Here is a 19,768-nt window from a genome sequence, read left to right as displayed (position 1 = left end):
AGTGCCCAAAATCACTACCTCACTTCCTCTCAAGTGACCCAAAACACTATCAATCCTTTTAACTTTCAACATACAGTTGCTACCTCAGATTTTACTCATCTAACATCCTCAGTTGTAGTCACACAACACGTTTAAATCAGTTCACAAGCATTAGTTCACAGATTCACAGGTGAACATTTCAGCACATATCATTCCATACACTCAAACTTAAAAATGCAACCCAAACAGCACAATGGTGCATAAATCAGTCCATACACCTAACATATAACAACTTATAAGAAAGTATTATAGCTCCCCTTACCTCAGAGTTGAACAGTCCAGCTCACAACACTGCTTCCACAGTACCCTATTCGGTGAAGAACCTAACAGTACCCTACAACCACCGAAATGGTGATGGAAACAGCTCTTAGAGCTCGAAATTTAGCAGAGAACAGAAAAGGGAAAACACAAGACGCATGCAACCAACAAAGATTGCATGTGCTAGGTTTAAGAACGGAGAAGAGGTTACATGCAGGGACTTACCAGCCTAGAACCCAAAACGAATCGGACAGTTGTGAAGCTCTCTACATCACAGACGTTTGAGAGCCACCTGATCGGAAATCCACTGGCTTAAAGAGAAGAAATGGAAATGAGAAAGCATAGATGTGGTAGAGAGAAGACATAGAACTTTGAAGAACTGAGTTTTAAAGAGAGAATGGAAATAGGCTAATGAACCAAGCTCTTCAGAAATTCATATTTATATTAAAATACTAAATCTGATTCTATTAATCTAATGCACCAATCCACTCTTTTAAATTCAAATTTTTAGGTTCTCACAATAAATGTCTAAATTTAAGAATGTACATAAATTTGTAGGTTTATATTTTTAAAATGTTAAATATGGTATTAAAAGAAATTCTTTAAAGGGTTTTGAGTAGTTTTTTTACTTAGTTTCTCTTAACCAAAATTTCTTTAGTACAATATATAGTAATTGAACTGGTCACTGTATCACTTTATCATTTTTTTAGTTTGACCACCTCGATATAGTTTTCAAAACAGAAAGTATAGGTAACATTAAACATATTTTTTTTAAACAGAATTTCAAATTTAAGTCTTATAGATGGGGAAAAGGTAATTGAAAGATACGACTTCCCGTACCAGTTAGGGACTATTATAACCTTGGCGAATTTATAATAAAAAAACAATTTAATTATATTATAAAATTCATTGAAATAAGTTTCAATACCTTGATCAACAATAAATTAAAATAAAATTAACAAAATTAAAGTTCTTATATTATTAGTGTAACTTTTTATATTAAAAATAAAATATATTTATATTTATTATAATAAATCGATTTTTTTAAGGTAAAAGACATAAGCAATACTTAAATTCCGATAAAAACAATTTTATAATAAAATATTATACATTATAATTAAAAAAATAGGTAAACCTTGGTCCTTATGATATATGTCGGTTTATTTTTGTCGGAAAAGAAAACTCTAACAAAAATATTAAGTCGTCGCAAAATTTAGTTATAGTAGTGTCGATAGCTAAAAAGTAATACTCCTACTTGGTAAGAATAAAAGATTAACAATGGAAGTGGACTTACTTAACTTTTGTGTTGCTTAAGATAACTTTTTATCATCTAAATTTAGCTAAAATTTAGAGTTAGTTTCCTTATTTTTAGCATTATTAATCATCAATAGAAAAGTGTACTCATATTTATGTATTAAATAATTACTGATTGAGTATTCCTCAAAGATCCATATTTTAAATAATACATTTTTAAGCTTAATATAATAGAACAGAAATGGATGGAAGGAAACACTTGCATATTGCTGCATGGAAAAACAAAATTGATATATAACATTATTTGATGGATGAGTAACCTAAAAAGAATAAAGTTAAATTAAAATTGAAAAAATATTTTGATGTTTGTTCGAATATCTCTCAAATCCAGGACCACTCTAGAAATTCACAAAGCTATCTAAAAGCAATACATCAAACTCTTTAAAAACCAAGAAACCAATTTCCTTATTCTCATTTTCGAACACCGATTCCAGTCCCATTATTCCTTACAGATTTGCTTATTGGCCTTAGGGTAGAGGTTGTTCTTTTTTTTATACTTAAATATACCTAACCATGCTTATGTTTCTGGTCTCTATGTTACTTTGGCCAATTATGTTCTTATTGCTAAGAAAACATGGCCAGACTTGTCCATAACCTCTATGTTATAAAGTTTGGTTGAAAGAGAAATAATTAGTAGTTGCAAAAACAGACTTCCATTATTTTTCTGATTTCATCTTTTATTAACCAATAGTTTGTAATCATTCTTTCAGAATGGTTATGCTCATTCTTTAGTTTTGCATGTTCCTACTTTTGATTGTTATGAAGCAGGTTCATTGTTAACACCTACCTAATCACTATAAACTAATGATGAATATTTTATGAAGAGAATATGACAATTTGCATGCTAATTACTCCTTTTTGTTTGTTCATTTTTTTATTGTCACTTTGGGTAAGTGATGGCTTATGTTTGCAAATACTGTGCATTGAAGTTTGCCTAAAATGGTTTGGTTACCTGAAACAATAGATGGAGTATGGGAAAATTTGATCAATTAGAAGATAGTTTGATTAAATGGTTAGATCAATTAGTTTAAAGAATATAGATCATGCCTATGTGTCACCCTCTATGAATGGATTTATTATCTGTTATTGCCTAATAATGGTTGAAACTAGTACTAGCTTCTACAAGATGCTTATATGGGTCTTGCCTATAGGTTTGATTTTGTCTCATGATTTCCATGGGTTTTGAGTAATAGGAACATTTTTAATGAGGACAATAGACTACTTACGAATAATAATTTTGTGTTGTTGGATGCAAATTCTATGCTTTTAGGTAGTCTGTACTCATTCAAGGTACTCAATGTGTGTAGCTTTAAAAAGGCTTTTGATAGCTATGAGGAGCCTTTTGCATCTAAAACTTGGAGTGCTTTAGGAAATGCATAACATTACCCACAGGTTGTTTTGTATGTCTAGTAAATCTTCATTGGTGATGATAAGTTGATATTTTCTTGTGAGTATTTGATTAGCGTTGGTATTGTGTTATGCTATTTTCTTAAAGATGAATTAAGAAGTGAAAACTAAAATGCCCGATTACTCTCGGTTAAAAAAGAGCTGTGTATTATAAATGGACGCTCCTTGGTTCAACTTACAATAAAAAGCGAAAACTAATATTCAACTTACATAATGGAAACTTATTTATTTGTTAATGAAGACCAATTTCTACATGAGTTAATATTACAAAAACTACGCAAATAGGGGTGTAAATAGCAGTCCATTTAGGTAAGTCCAAGCCTAATAATAGATAGAAATGTCAAAGCCCAAAAGGATGTATACATTTCAATTGATATGGATCTCAACTAAATCACGAGCATGTGACGCAGTTGGGAAAAAAATCAAGGGAATGATGACAAGTGTTTTGTGAAATAGCAAAAGATCATGTACATCCCATTTGAAATAAATCTCGAGTCATTAATCATGAACATCTTCATGCATACGCAGGCAAAAAAAAGAGAGAAATAAAGGAAATGATGTGAAACGAAATGGTAGAGAAGTAGGGATCATAATTAAGCAAGGACCACAGGAAAGTTTGATAAAGTGTGGTGTAGATTGAAGTGATGGGTAATTTGACGTAAGGAATTAGTTAACAATGGGTTTAAAATAAGGTATATAACAATTTATTTTCATGCTATTATGGGTTTTTCCCTGCCGGCTATGCCTCTTCAATTGTATCATCTTTCTTAGTTACTAAGACAAAAGTGGATAGATCACCAACGTCAGACCCAATGATGAGGACAAACAAATAACTGAATTAATAACACCGTTTCCCGCACGTTCAGTCGCTTCCTCATTCCCAAAGTCAACAACTTAACGTTCAATCACCGGAAAATAACCAAATTTCTAACGATATGCATTTCAAAAAATTGGAAACTCTATCAGACGATAACATCAACTCAACCTCTCGTTTGTTCTTAGTTAATTATCAATCTTTAAAACAATTAATTATGTGATTAGGAAAAATCAAAATTATAAGTTTGTTCGGCAGAGGTTGTTATTGTATCACCTTCGCCTAATGCTTTTAAAACCACCACCTTGTCCCGTTGACTATTGCATTGTGACTTCTCGTGGGTCATAGAGTCGAAATTTGACAGGGCCAAGGAGTTAGCATTCCATTACCAACATAAACAATTACAATATATACTTCTGCCGCCAAAGATTCATGGCTAAAGCTTGTTATATCGATAGTTTAACAATAAAGCTAATTTTCTGCGTCATTTGTATTGAGACTTATATTTCTGTACCCAAAAGTTTCAGATCTAGATTTAATTAAGAAAGAATTACACTCAACGTGGGTATTTAGATTCAGGCACACATTGTTATATATAATCACGAAAAAAAACACAACTCAAGTAGGACCTGTATACTCAAACTTCAAAAAACATTGTGATTACTAACTGCCAAAAGTTTCAATAATTGCATGAAAATAAAATCATTATTCTTGTACAAAACTAAATCGAAATCATTATTAGCAGGAGCTTTTTAAGAACATGTAGAGGTTGTGCTCAAGAACTTATCAGTATATTAAACTTAATTACGGTGCAATCTAATAAAAAAACATAGATAAATTCATTATTTAAAATCTTATTTTTCTTCTGTTGTTTTTAAGAGGACATTTGACCTCAAATTTGACATAACTAACTTACATATGTTCTTTTTACCTAGGTTCTATTGACAATTGGGGTCTAAAGGTAATAAAAAATTGTCATTCTGATTTATTTAGGTAAGGATGAATTTGATGCAGTTTGATCAAGGTTTGATGCAACTTGGTCAATATTAGGTACAGCTCGACTAAGGTCGATACAACTCGGACAAGGTTGATTACAGCTTCACTAAGGTTGAATACAACTATTTTTTTTATTTGTTTTTTTCTGAACAGGATATATGACATCAGTTATTTAAAATAACCATTCTCATATGCATTTTCTGCTTCAATTGTTTATTAGAGCAAGTGAGACCAAAATTTCAAAATTACTATTTCTTTTTATTTTTCTGAATAAGACATGACCTTAATTTTTTGAACAACTGATGTCATATGTATTTTTTGTTTCGATTTAGTGAACAACCGAGGCCAAAATGTTGGTTAAAATTTCAACTATTAAAATTTATAATTTTTTATTTATACTACCCTTTAGATTTCGGTTTTACGAATAATCAATGTCATAGAATAGATATTGGAGTTTTCTTCTTTCTTTCATCTCCTCATATCAACACCGCGTCACTACATCGATTCACTACCTCTCTAAATGCCACCATCACTACGTCCTCACACCTTTCGTTCTTTGTTGTGTTGCTTGTGTCATTCGTCGTCTCCGCTGCCATGGTGAGCATGTTTCTCATTGTTTCTTTTTTGTGTTTTTTGTGCTTGTGTTTTTATATTTTGTTCGTGTCTTGCTTTGTTTATTGGTTCTTTGCTTTGCATTATTGATGGTTTAGGAACAAAGATGAATATGATGTTTGATATAAGTATGATGTTTAGGAGCAAATATGAATATGATGCCTCAGATGAATATGTTATTATAATTTTGTTAAGATGTAAAGATAAAAAAGTGACTATATGTGGTGACCTACCTCACTTAGAATGTTGTATTGATGTTGAAAGAATTTGTCTAGACCATTTAAATAAATTTTAATTGAAGGTCCTGTCACAACAGTTCTCCAAAACACAGGTATTGATGCATCATTCTCCATTGTTGTTCGTCTTTCATGCTCTCATGTTCCTATTATTATCTTGAAAATTTAGTTTTTATATGAGCATATTATTTTTTTAGTATGTTGTTTATTTCTTGAATGTTGGATATGTGATTAATTATATGCTTATTATGTTGAATTAGTCTTAGTTTTCTGTTTGAGATTCAATAAAAAAAAATTATATATTGTCTCAACTTTTATAAGAAATGCATTTTTTTAAGTTAATATAAGAGGAGTCACTACTAATAATATATAAGTATTAAATCTTGAATTGTCCAGTTGACAGTTTAAGAAGATTAATCACTTTTATATATATATTTTAAATTCATGAATATTTGCTTACAATATTTTTTATTGATCTTCAACTCAATAATTGATTATGAATTATAATTACTTTTATTTCATCTAACTTGAATACCAATGCAAAATATTAACAAAATTTCGTGAAATTTATGATATGTTAGTTTTAAAATTAATATGCACAATAAATTAAATAAGTGAATCTTCTTAAATGGGATATGGTCAAACCTTGAATACAAAAACGATTGAGGTGATAATTCATTTAAAGATAATGAAAACTGTATGAACAATTTCAATATATATACATTGGATTAACTCATCCCGCATTAGTGTTGAGTATGAGAGAGCACTATAAGAACTTATATAATTTGCGCAATGTAATGCGAGTAGAAGTGATAATGAAGTGAAGTTTATATATATTTTTGTCAATGATTTGAATGAGAGAAAGTTCAACGCGACCAAAATTAGGGAACAATTTATCTCTTATGGTTTTTTTTCAAAGTTATACAACATAGATGACATAACAAATTAATAGACTTTCCAAATCGAACTGAACATGTTGTCAATTCCACCATAAAAGTTCAACTGGAAGAAGAAAAATTAGAGGACATAAAATGTTGGCATAAAAACTTTTGTTTGAGACCAATACCTTTAAAATTATATAATTATTTTAAATCATAAAAGATATATGAAATTAATCATGAGTAGAATCGAGGCTAAAGAAACATTTTTTTGTTTATTGTTTCGGTTTTCTTAACCAAACAAATTGTTAAGTTTTTTGTTTCAGTTAATAATTTATGCCAAAAGTCCTCTTTTTTACATTATTTTAATATATTTCAATTATAGAAACCGAAACCCGTTATTAAAATAATTATTGTCATATCTCTTCTTAGATGAAGATTATTCATATAGGTAACATTGTTCAGACTATTACACCTAACTTACTCATTATGAATTGTTCTCAAAATATATGGAAGACATATTTAATATATATTTTCTATATTAATAATATAGAAATATATTTATAATATAAAAACAGTTAATATCAATAATTTTATTTGAAAATATAAAAAATAATGCAAGATGAAATAAAACGAGATAACTTATTTTAAATAAACTTTATAGTTACTGTGTGAAGACAAAATATATCCAATTTTACTATCTTGAATCGATACAAATTAAACTGTTTTTATTTCTTTTAAAAGGATTTAAACTGATTATTCATATATTAAAAAACTATAATATACATAAAAATAATAAAAAAAGAGTAAATATCAAAATCTTACGAGGGAAGTGTACAGAATATATATACTCGTGCATGAATTATCAGAATTTTTTTTAAGTCTAGTGATTACTTATAAAAGTAATGTCAATCTAAATTTATAAAATAAAATATTCTTTTATTTAAGGGATAACGATACCAGTATATATAATTGACAGGAGATCGATAATTACATTAATCTAAAATTCAAATAACATGTAACTATAAAATTATTGATTTAAGGAATAAATTGATGTGGATTTAAGAAATTATTTTACCTCCCAAACACCTATATAATAGTTTTTAATTTCATATATTTACTTTCACGATAAATTATAAGTCTCTTTTTTCATTCTATGCATTTTATACTATATATAAATATTTGTACATCTTATTAAGTTGACTTTATAATAGTTGACTTTCTACATTCTACGTTATCTCTTTTATTCTAAATCTAAAATATAATTTACTTTTAATATATCTATCACTACAAAAAATATCTTTAAATAGCAACTATTTTAGAGATAAAAAATAATTAGTCAAATTAATTTAAATACTATTTTCTAAACTAAAAATTATTAATTTTTAAATAGATACTGTTATAAATAAAAACTATAATTAATAATTAATTAGACTATAATTAGTCATTAACATTAGTTATCAATGTTTTATTTACCAAAATAATTAGTATTAATTACTAAGATTTTTTCTATAAATGTTATGTCTAAACAGCACTCAACTACTTCATTGAATCTAAACCCTATCAATTATGTTCTTTGTCCTCCTATTCAATCTATACCAAATAAGGACTCTAGCATAGGTACATGTCATTGATGAATTCACGATATTCTCTTATTTTCTTTCAACCATTCATGTTATCCCGTTTATTTTCACTACTCCTAACATAATTGAATCTATGACTGAATATGCTGATATAATTATTATATATTTTTGCCTGTAAATAGACTTCATAAAGAAACATTATCATATCATTTTCCTTTTGTAGAGTTACTATATTAAAAACTTTGGCATTGATATTGTCACTGCTTACAAGAATCACACGCAGGGTCGCATTGGTGACAACGTACATGAGACATTAATTATAGTCATAATAAAAAATAAATAAAATCAAACGAAGTTTCCGGCTATATTTTATTTAAAAGTCGTGCTTTTGAATCACAACTTAACTTAATTATGCGTAATTAAAAAATAAAGCAGTGAACCAAAATATAGTTTTATTAAATATAAATAAAAAATAAAAAATAATATTTAGAAATTTTATTTATAGTGATAGATTCCTTACTCACCCATCGTCAATCTCTTTTATATATCAGACTGACGATGAATTTGTAGAATATCATTTACCCATATCCTGTAGTGTTGGTAAGGTACAACGAAAACTAATGTCTTGTATATATATACATGTGTAATTGTTCAGGGAGATATAAGGTTAGCTTAATAATAAAATTAGAAAAAATGGTAGAAGGAATAATGGGTTCAATTTTCTTAATTAATAAATACTAAGAATTAATATTGTTGATAAAGAAAATCTCACTTGACTAATTGCTTATCAGTAATCAATTTGAATCTGGGTCATTAATAAGATCCCATTCATGCTATAACTATAGGAAAAAAAAATAGAATCTATATAATTTAATTAGTAGAGAAAAATCACGAATGACGCCCCTTGTTATAATTAATCACAAACAAGGTGAGGTAATGAAGAGTTGTGAAATTTACGAAATAGTAGAACACAATTATGAGTGTTTTAGTTTCATATCTCTCTTGGATAGAATACCGTTTTGTTATTTTGAAGCGAAATCTTATTAATACAATCTATTCCTTATGAAAATTTTAGAATAAAATTTATGTATTTCAACAGATTTCTAAAAATATATTATTGATATAAAAAATATAATTTGTGTTTTACCTTTAATCTAATTATTAATATATATTTTTTGTAATCTAGCAAAAAAACAAGGTACAAGACATGAGAAAGGAGCATCCTGCTCGCTGGCCATGGATTATGACCAAATCCCGGAACCGTCCCGTTTAGGGAACATTGCATTACATTGCGTATCAATCTATCACACTGTGTCCGTCAACACACTCAATCCACCTATAGTCTATACACAATATACAACGGGCATTACTTTTGTCTTTGGGCTCGTAAAATTAAAGGAGTTCCATCATTCTTCGTAAGAGAAAAAAAAACATTTAAAGTTATTAATGCATGCACATTAATAAAACTGACCGTCACTAACAGTATTAACGTATACAAAAATTCCACCACCACACACTTCCGCCAAGTTGCAGATTTAGTTAGGAGAGGTTTTGATAAGTGTTTCGGCCGGATCCGGGCGGACCCTGCAAAAACACACGAGCTTGCTGTTGAAGGCGGACGACGAATACTGAGGCCGAACGGATGAATGGTCTCGAACGCCGGGCGGACGACGATCACGAACGTCGGAAACGGGCGGACACTTTCAGCTGGATCCCACGAACCGAAGCAAGCTTCACTGGCGGGCGACATCAATATGGACGATTACTTTGTGCTCCAAAGCGGGCGGACGTCCTCCAATCCGGACGCTCGCTCTCTGCACCAAGCTGGACGGGCGTCCTCCACTCCTGGCGGATGATCCTTGCTTTCAGCTCCAAGCTGGGCGGGCGTCCTTCCTCTCCTCGGCGTTGCTCCAACCTCCCAGTTGGGGAGGGGCCGGGTACCTGCTAAAGGCACTCCGACGCTCAAGTTAGTAATATGACAGGGCGATTGTGATGCGTGTATGCATCGTTATCCAGTTAGTTCAGAGTTCATACCTGAGACCTTTATTTATAGCGAATTGTAATGGGCTTTTACCTTTTGGGGGCCTTGGGACGGCCCAATGATACCTTAATCTTCGTTAAGGACTTTAATGTGTCATTAGCATTTAACCGTGTAATCAGCAACGTGCGTCGGTTGGGAATGATGGTCGGTCAGGGATGTTACCCTAGGTGGGCGTCCTGCTCTCGGGCGGACGTCCAATCTTTGGGCGGACGTCCAGCTCTTGGGCGGTCGTCCAGCTCTTGGGCGGTTGTCCACTCTTGGGCGGACGACGAACTCTTGGGCGGTTGTCCACTCTTGGGCGGACGTCCACTCTTTGGGCGGACGTCCAGCTCTTGGGCGGTCGTCCACTCTTGGGCGGACGACGAACTCTTGGGCGGTTGTCCACTCTTGGGCGGACGTCCACTCTTTGGGCGGACGTCCAGCTCTTGGGCGGTCGTCCACTCCTTGGGCGGACGCCGAACTCTTGGGCGGTTGTCCACTCTTGGGCGGACGTCCACTCTTTGGGCGGACGTCCAGCTCTTGGGCGAACGTCCACTCGGGCGGACGCCGAACTCTTGGGCGGTTGTCCACTCTTGGGCGGACGTCCACTCTTTGGGCGGACGTCCAGCTCTTGGGCGAACGTCCACTCGGGCGGACGTCCACTGCTTGGGCGAACGTCCTTCTTGGGCGGACGTTCCACATTGGGCGGACGTTCCACATTGGGCGGACGCTCCACATTGGCGAACGTCCTTCTTCTTGGGCGGACATGCCAACCTTGGGCGGACGTCCACCCGGGCGGACGTCCACTTCTTGGATGGTTGGCCGCTCGTTTGGTCCTGATTCCTGGGCGGACGTCCTTGGACGGTCGTCCGGTTTCTAAGGACGGATGGTCCAGACTATTTGGCGGACGTCCGGATTACTGGGCGGGCGTGCCTTATGCCGGGAGGACCTATCAGTACAATAAGTAATCCTAAATACTAAAATATACAAATGCAATTGAAACAAACTACGTAATAAAATGGAAAAATATAGGCGCATTTTTCACACATGAAATTTGTGACAAGGAACTATAAAAGCGAAGAATCAGTTATATGTGGTAAAGCAAATTTAACTGGTGATGAATTTAAGAATTTAAAATTGAAGATAAGGCGTTGAAGTTGTGGTGGGTCAGAATGAGAGATGGGTCACGAGTGAAGCTGAGCAGGGAAAGTAATGACTACCGAACCCATTTGCAAAATTACTTTTCCAATTATAAAAGAGTGCAGACACAGCAAAGTTACGCTCAATTTGACTCCCAGGTGAGTTTTGCAGATCCAACACGCCTCAACTCAAATCCTCAATCTCTATTTATGTCCACTGTCCCATCTTTGCTTTGCTATAATATATACTTCCTTTTTTTACCTTTCATCAACTCAATTCTCTAGCCACGCCTCTCCCTGTTCACATCCCCCAAACTTCTCTCAACCCACGCTGTCACCACCATCACACAACCATTTCTAACTTACCAATTCTCCATTTATTTAACAAAACAAAGAAAAGAAAGATTCTGGGCATTTGTCGGATTCGGGTTCGCGTCGGTCACATCCATCAAACACACCTTGATTCTTGGCGTGCGTCAGTGAACCTGGAAGAGCGTCAGGTTCATTTATATCTAAACCCAAACAACTGAAGAAAGAAACATACCCTCTCTCTCTCTCTCTTACTCCTCCCTCTCCTGACACCTACCGTGTTGTACGTGTCTTTCAAACGTCACCCACTTCGAAACGTAAACCATGTATCCACCAGATTCATTATAATATTCATTTCTCAAATTTCTACTACTCAAATTGATAAACCCACCACACCACCACCCACCTCTCCACTACAACAACAACCTCCATAGCAATCGTTCTGTTTGCAAGCCAGTTCAGGGTGAGTTTGGAAATAATAACGATGGGGAATTGCCAAGCTGCGGAAGCGGCTACGGTTGTGATTCAACACCCTGGGAACAAGGTCGAGAGGATTTATTGGTCGCTTAGCGCACACCAGGTTATGGACTCCAACCCTGGTCACTATGTTGCACTGGTCGTGCCCTCACCTACAGTTAAGTCCGACAATGGCACACCAATGAAACAACTTAAGCTTCTCCGACCCGATGATACTTTGCATATTGGCCAGGTTTATCGCTTGATCAGTTTCGAAGGTATAATAGATTATTACCTCGTATTCTTGCTTGTCTTTGTTTCTTTATACAAAAAAAAATTAAAAATTGATTGTGGGTGTGTGTGTTTTGGTGGGCCATAGATGTGTTGAAGGAGTTTGCTTCCAAGAAATGTGGCAAACTCGGGAAATTGCTGAAGGAAACAGGGGGTCATGGCGTTCAGATGAAGCACAGAGATAACAGAGCTTCAAATCCTAGCCTGACTTCCAAAAATGAATACAGTTCCAGTAAGGTAATCATGTTTCAATTTTTTCCCTTGGTTTCTCTCGTGCAACTAGTTAAATTGGTTTGAAAATATTAGACTCGTATGCATGCTTGTATGGGGATGGTTATGATTATGATTATGAATATCATGTTGGAAGGATAGTATTGCCTTTTCCTTTTCATTTCCTTATCTTTAAGGCATTGTCCAATTGGAACGATTAGGTACGGCGTTTTTCTTTTCTCTGAATAAGACATGAATAAAGGAACTTTATCATACTTTTTCCATTGCTCTGTTTGCATGTTTTAAATTCATAAAAACCCATATCTTCGGTACATTGGCAGAATTTGATCATTATTTATTTAAGTACGGATCTCGAGGGTGATTTTCTTTTTTTACAAGTTTGGTTATAAATATTCCTCACTTTTAGTTGGGACAGAGACACTGGTGGTGAGTGCATGTAATGATTGTTTATTTTAGTTGCAAGTTTGTTGTGCTATACGATATTTGGCAGTCATCCACAATCGATCCATGGCTTCTACAGATCTTGCGTTAAGGCTGTTCTCATTAAACTCGATTCCTAATTTGTCGTTGCGTCTTACTAAAACCCTTTTTGTTGCAATGTCTAATTTTATTCTACTATTACCTAATTTGTATGTCATATGGTTACAGAAAATGGTAAAACTTTTTTTCTGAAACGTACAAGTGAACAACACTAATAGGGATCATAATAATTCAGCATACGCTTGTCTTAAAACTAGGAACAAATAATTTTGATAAAATAAAAAATTATATATGTTATATGGTTAGATGTTTGGATTAAAATGAAGCCAAATTAATTTTAGCATAATCGATTTTGAAGCATTGAGCATAATTAAAATGTGTGTAAATTGATTTTAGCAAGAAATGGTGAATGAGGACGTGTGTAAGAAAAGAAATTGATTTTGAGTGTGAAATAAAACAATGTCTAGTCGAGCATGCAGTGGTAAATTAGGAAAGTACGTCAAACAATGCATGCTCCACTATCCAAATAACGATACATGTCTTTGTTGGGCTGGTTTTTATCTCTTTCTAAGTTTCTTCACGTTTCCACTTCATGAAAGCACTACCAAATTACAAAAGGCGTGTCAGGACCACTTCTGAGCTAATCATAGGATATATGGATGCTTTTAGTTAAAGATATCATCTTTTCAACTTTTAAGTGACTTTTTTAAACAAAAAGAAAAGAGTTAAAGAAAGAATGAGTGAAGAACCTTATATCTGCATACAAATAGTATTAATGGACAGTGTTAATTTTACACGCATACAGTAAAACACTCATGTATTAATTTAATATATTAATATTTTAATTATATTTTTTAATTATTAATATATTGTTCTATTGTAGACGAGTTATTAAGTTGGTATTGCTTGTTTTAAAGATGTAAAATTTCTTTTTTTTGAGTATTTTTTTCTTATCTAACTCCAAATTTTACAACCTATATGTTACCAGCAAACAATTAGGTTGAACAATTATTTTCTATGACAGAAAAATATGCAATCCACATGCCAATTACAAAAGAATAAAAGTATTAATGTTTCAGAGACATGGATTGAATGTCTGTTCAAGCCTACCATCTGTGACGGTGTGATCTGTTGTACTACATGAATGAATACGATTTGTCATTTTGCTCTTATCTCTTGGCGTGTGAACCTATCCAACGCAATGCCAAAGTTTTTCTTTTTTCTGTTCATTGTCAGGTGGAACAAGAGATTCAACGAATGGAGAGCAATGGCAGTAGCAGCAGCAATAACAAAGGTGTTGGAAGACATTTCGTTGGTTCTGGTGGGCAATGGAAGCCAGCCTTACAGAGCATTGCAGAAATTGGAACTTAAAACGCACCGTTAGGCCCCACTCCCATGAATAAATCATGCAGAGCAACAGCATCAACAACCCTGCCTTTCATTTCACGCTTTCCGCTGCATTCACATGACCCTCCTCCTTCATTAGTAGTCTACTACACGTAGGGTTTGTGTTTGTTAAGCTTGTCTCTCTTTCGAAAGGACATGTATACATGTAACCCTACAATTAGACATTAGCCAAGTTCTTATAGAATATAGCATATGCTCTTTTGTTTTATTTCTTAAACATATATAGCTGTGTTCCAAGTCGCCCATATCATTATGGTACTATGGTCGTAGAACAGTGTACCTTTCTTTGCCTTGAAATTTAGTAGCGGACCACTAAGGATTTCGTTAATTGAATGCTTTTCAGACTTATCCTTTTTGCCAAAGTGGTTCTTTTTCCAAAGTAGTTCTTTTTCGTGTATATTCTTAATATTATATATGCATAACCAGCAGCATATGCGATCAATTTTATACTATAGAGGAAAATAATGCTACCCCGCAAACTATAGACTCCACAGCTATCACATAATATATAAGTTGCAAGATTAAAAAACGAAAGTCTTAAACAGAGACTTATCTATGTCCTAAATAGATACAATATTTTGCTTAATGATCATTTTAAAATTTAAGTCATACTTATAAAACTAATTTTCGCCTTATATATAATGGCTATTATATATTTTAATTAAAAGTGTTATTCTTGTAAAACATAATTTATGACTTCAAAAAACAGTTGTGCTCATTAGTTTATGAGTTCGTCTCACTTATATTTATTTTTGATAATTGTTCTTTTATTCTGTAATCCATTTTACAGATTTTCAAGATCCGTATCTAATCGTGATCTTAAATGTTAAAAATCCGACATACCTTGCTAGTGCTAGTTCCACTATGCTCCATTTGCATATTAATGTTTGAAGGTTGGTTGGTTGGTTTGTTTGGATGTAACCACGGGTCAATGGTGCAATCACTTTATCCCTTGTTTTTCATTCAATTCTGACTTTAATTTAAAAGACAGGGTACTTGTTCTAAATATTGTTTGTTTGTGTTTTCATCAACATGTTTGTCCACTTCAAGTTGTTGCTAGCTAGTTGGGGAGGTATGACCTCCAGCTGTAAGGGAAGGACATAGACTTCTTGCATGTTATATTAAGATAGGATATTAAGTATAAATTGCTTCTTTAAGCATGGATTCTTATAATTAAAAATATGTTTAGAAAAATTAATCATTTTTAAGCTTAAAACCTCCACGCTTCCTAACTAGATGAATGTTGACAAGGGTTGAATCTTTTATTTGAAAAGTAAGGATAATAAGAGGTGGCTTATTTTATTTTACACAACTTCCTCTCATTCTTACTTCAATTAAATCCTTTACCATATTTCTATCCTTTTTATTCCAATAAAATTCTTTCATTCTACACCAACCTCTCAATTATTCTCAATTCAATGGAACCAAAACAAAATGAACTCATCGTGAATTCCCGTTTTTATTTCATGCTTGATTACCATTTACTCACTAATCCAAATATATCTAATTTTGTATACTCTCGTTTTTCATATAAGTTACAATCTTATCATTGATCAAGGATCTTAAGTAGGCATTACGATGAAAAATGTAGTGAAAAAAAGTATGTGACACGTCAAAATCATGTTTCAGTGAAGAGGGAGGAAAAAAAAGATTAAGAATAATCTCAAACACAACAAATAATAAGGTATGCCGATAAAGAAGATGAACAATCCATCATTGTTATAGAAGAAATATAAAAGTAAACATTTCATCAATAGAAAATTTGATCGGAACCAAGCATGAACATAAGTTAAAAATGGCTTTTATGGTATATCAAAGGAAATGTTTCAGGTGGAGGAGTTGAAAGAAATCAAGTCGAAAACTTTGGTAATTTATGGTGAGGAACTCAAGGTTTTCTTTTTGAAATCGAAAAAAGTTGGTTGTTGGTTTATGGGTTGAAAAATGTATAAAAAAAATTAGTATTTTGACACGTGCAATACACAAAAAATATTTTCAAATATATTAAATATTTTTGTATTATAATTATAAGTAATTAAACGAGTCTAAAATAAATATTGTACTTTAAATATAGATGATAAATATGATGAACTTACTATACGATCATCTTAACCAAAACAAATTAATGAGCTATATGCATTTGAATTTTATAATTTCAAAATCGATATACAATAAATACATAAACAAGAATTGAATTAGCATTAGAGTAATTTGTATACCTCATTCATGACCAAGGTAAGATAAACTTTATTTTAAAGATTTTCAAATACATTTTTATAAACTACATTTGTAGCGGTAGTGATTACATTTTCATCTTGATCTAGAATGAGTATCTTCAATACTTTCTTTGTTTCAACTCTAAAAACCACTATATATAATTGACCATATGTGAATACTAAACACGAAAGATAAAATCCAACTTTAGAGAGAGATTGTCTTAACTCATGCTAATTATTATTATAAAACATAAACATATAACAAATTGTATCCTTTGAAACTTGAAAGACGATCTAGAATCAAAAGAGAAATTGGTATAAATATTTTATCACTAATGTTCTCACTTGTAATTATTGCCGCAGAAATAACATTCACTTGTTTTATAGAGTGTATGTTTCATCATAAGAAAAAAAAAAACAAGATTCATCATGTTACACAAGAAATCGGGATAAATAAACTCTACCAAAGAACATAAAGATGAATCATTGTGTTCAATTAAAAGATTTTCTAATATTTAATAATGTATTCACGGTTTCATTCAAATTCATGTGTTCATATCCAATTTTTGTAATAAATAAAAAAAGTATCCTTGTGAAAAATTTTAGATGAAAAGATTAAATTCTAACTACATATTATTTTCTCTTATTGTTGTTTTCAATTTGATTGTTGGTCAGATGATTTTTACTTTGTCAACTTTTTTATATCAACGGTACTTTATTTTTCACTATTTGTTACACAATTAAAAAATATTGCTGGAATGATTTTTAAAATAAATAAGTATTAAACATAATAACTGTTTATATAAAAATTAAAGATATCACTATTTATAAAATTTATTATTAGATAATAATTTAAAAAACTATTTATATTATAAGCATATATACTATTCTTTTATCCAGCATTTCTATTCCAATTCCATATTTTCGTGTGTGGACCTGCACTTCTTCCAAATTTTATGGCATGTAACAACTTGGGCCGTACACTTATTATCCAAGAAAATAATCAATTAGAACTGCCTCTTCCTGCACCTCCCCCTGCTTTTCTTCCTGAACATCCATAAAAGTTGAACTTCCCAAATTATTCCTCGTTAAAAATATAATAAGAATCCCTATACCTTCTTAATTTAAACATTTTCTGGAATGATTTTTTTGGAAGATATTTTCAAATTAGTAAAATGACTTGCAAAAAATTTAATCTAGAATATAATTTTTTTTGGAAATGAGTGTAGGTATTTTTGAATCTGAGAATACTTTCTGAAGTATTTATTCCAAAAAAAAACTTATATTCCAAAGCACTCAATCTGGAATAAAAAAAATTCAAAATATATTTTTGTATATGAAAATATATTCGGAAATACCTGTTCCAGAATGACTGTTCTGAAAGATATTTTCGAATCCAAAAATATCTTCAGCAACTATCATTATGAAAAAAAAATTCAGAACAGATGTTCAGAATATATTTCTGAATTTATAAATGACTTCTGAAACACCTGTTTCAGAAAATTTCGTTGGTATTTAAAATATTTAAATTAAGAAAGGATGTATTTTGTGTTTCTTCCATGCGCGACACAAGAGTCCTACTCTTCTTTTTGACCAATTTGGGATGGACACCGGACAAAATTTGGCAATGGATAAAAACTATTTTCCAAAATAGTGAATGCAGAAATGCATGCACCTCACTCTCAATGTCTTTTTCTTTGATTAGAATCATGGTGTTGGATTCTTACCTCAACGAACAGTACATAGGGAGACATGGTGCAAGGTGACGCATGATGTTGAGGAGGACATTATGTGTAGGAAAACAATGAAAAAGCATATGATAGGATGAGGGATATGCAGCGAAAATAGGGATTTCAAATTATGAAAGAAGGACAACCAAATAAAATCAACTTATATTATTAACTCAAGAGGGTAGAATTAACATTTAAAAAATTAGGGGGTTGCAGGAAGAAAAATAATGAGGTCGAGGAATTAGAACCCCACTTGGTTGTATTGTATCCCTTAAAATTGTCTAATGGTAATTCAACTTTTTTTTTATATAACTATATCTTTTTAAAATTTCTTTTCGCAGGAGATTATTTTTCATAAAATATTAAAATCGCAGGATAATGTTTGCATGAAAAAAATGTTTTCGAGAATGTATTCCTTCTACATACTAAATAATAATATTATATTAAATTATATTATTTAATTAAAATATAAATTAAATTATGGGTTAAATATGTTTTTAGTCCCTAAACTATTGGTCGTTTCTGGTTTTCGTCCCTCTTTCAAAGTAAGGTACAATTTGGTCCTCAATCTTTTCGAAACGTTCGTTTTAGTCCTCAAAAACTAAACACTATTTAAAAATTTGGTCCTCATTTAGCAACAAATGAAGACTAAAACCAAAATTCCGAAGACTAAAACGAACGTTTCGAAAAGAATGAGGACCAAATTGTACCTTACTTTGAAAGAGGGACGAAAACCAAAAACGGCCAATAGTTTAGGGACTAAAAACATATTTAACCCTTAAATTATCAATTTATATATTTGAGAAAACAAAACTCTAGAGAAATTGCGAAAATGTCCCCTTTGAAAATTTGGTAGTCGTATATTTATTAGGTTTTGTGTTGTCATTTACTTGGTACTGACATGTTTTTTTTTTAACATAAAGATTCATTAATTTGGTGCGAGTACTTTGTATGAAGGTGGAAATGCTGAAGAGACAATGATTAGATATCTTTTTTATTCGCCATGTACAACTTCTTATAATTTTTAGGTTTTCTTGCTTCTTTCTTTCATCGTATTGTTGTTTTTCGTATTTGTTCTCCTTTTTCTTTTTCTTTATCTTTCATCAAGCATTGTTTAGCTGTTAATGGTGTTTTTCTCTTCCATTTCCTTCTCTTTTTCAGAAAACTTTTTTATTTTAAATCTTAATATATATATTAAGGAGTGACAGAAAAATATACATTTAAAAAATAAAATTACTGTTTTATTTACTTTTCACTTTAAAATTTCTTTAAATTCGATTTTTAGGTATTTAACCCTGTTATTATCTTAAGCAAAGCATCTTGAAAGTATAATTGCTGATTTTGAAAGCAAAGCA

General features: G+C 32.0%; 1 protein-coding gene across 1 annotated transcript; it reads left to right on the top strand.

Moving 5' to 3' along the window:
* Positions 1-11,312: 11,312 nt before the first annotated feature.
* On the top strand, positions 11,313-14,818 carry LOC124840223 (DUF4228 domain protein). The gene is made up of 3 exons (XM_047316234.2): positions 11,313-12,339; positions 12,441-12,589; positions 14,300-14,818. Exons 1-3 carry the CDS (start codon positions 12,090-12,092, stop codon positions 14,432-14,434), a joined length of 534 nt encoding a protein of 177 aa, XP_047172190.1. The 5' UTR covers positions 11,313-12,089; the 3' UTR covers positions 14,435-14,818.
* The last annotated feature ends 4,950 nt before the right edge of the window (positions 14,819-19,768 follow it).

This window comes from Vigna umbellata, chromosome 1 (genome assembly GCF_029865625.1).
Source record: "Vigna umbellata cultivar VRB3 chromosome 1, Vumbellata_1.0, whole genome shotgun sequence".
NCBI classification, from domain to species: Eukaryota; Viridiplantae; Streptophyta; class Magnoliopsida; order Fabales; family Fabaceae; genus Vigna; species Vigna umbellata.
The sequence above is the reverse complement of the archived record's forward strand: the minus strand, read 5'-3'. Positions and strand labels throughout refer to the sequence as shown.

Excerpts from the sequence above, each read along its gene's own strand:
- LOC124840223 (XM_047316234.2), top strand. The coding sequence starts at position 12,090 with ATGGGGAATTGCCAAGCTGCGGAAGCGGCTACGGTTGTGATTCAACAC. Across the intron at positions 12,340-12,440 it reads TCGCTTGATCAGTTTCGAAG|ATGTGTTGAAGGAGTTTGCT; the intron begins GTATAATAGATT and ends GGTGGGCCATAG. Across the intron at positions 12,590-14,299 it reads ATGAATACAGTTCCAGTAAG|GTGGAACAAGAGATTCAACG; the intron begins GTAATCATGTTT and ends GTTCATTGTCAG.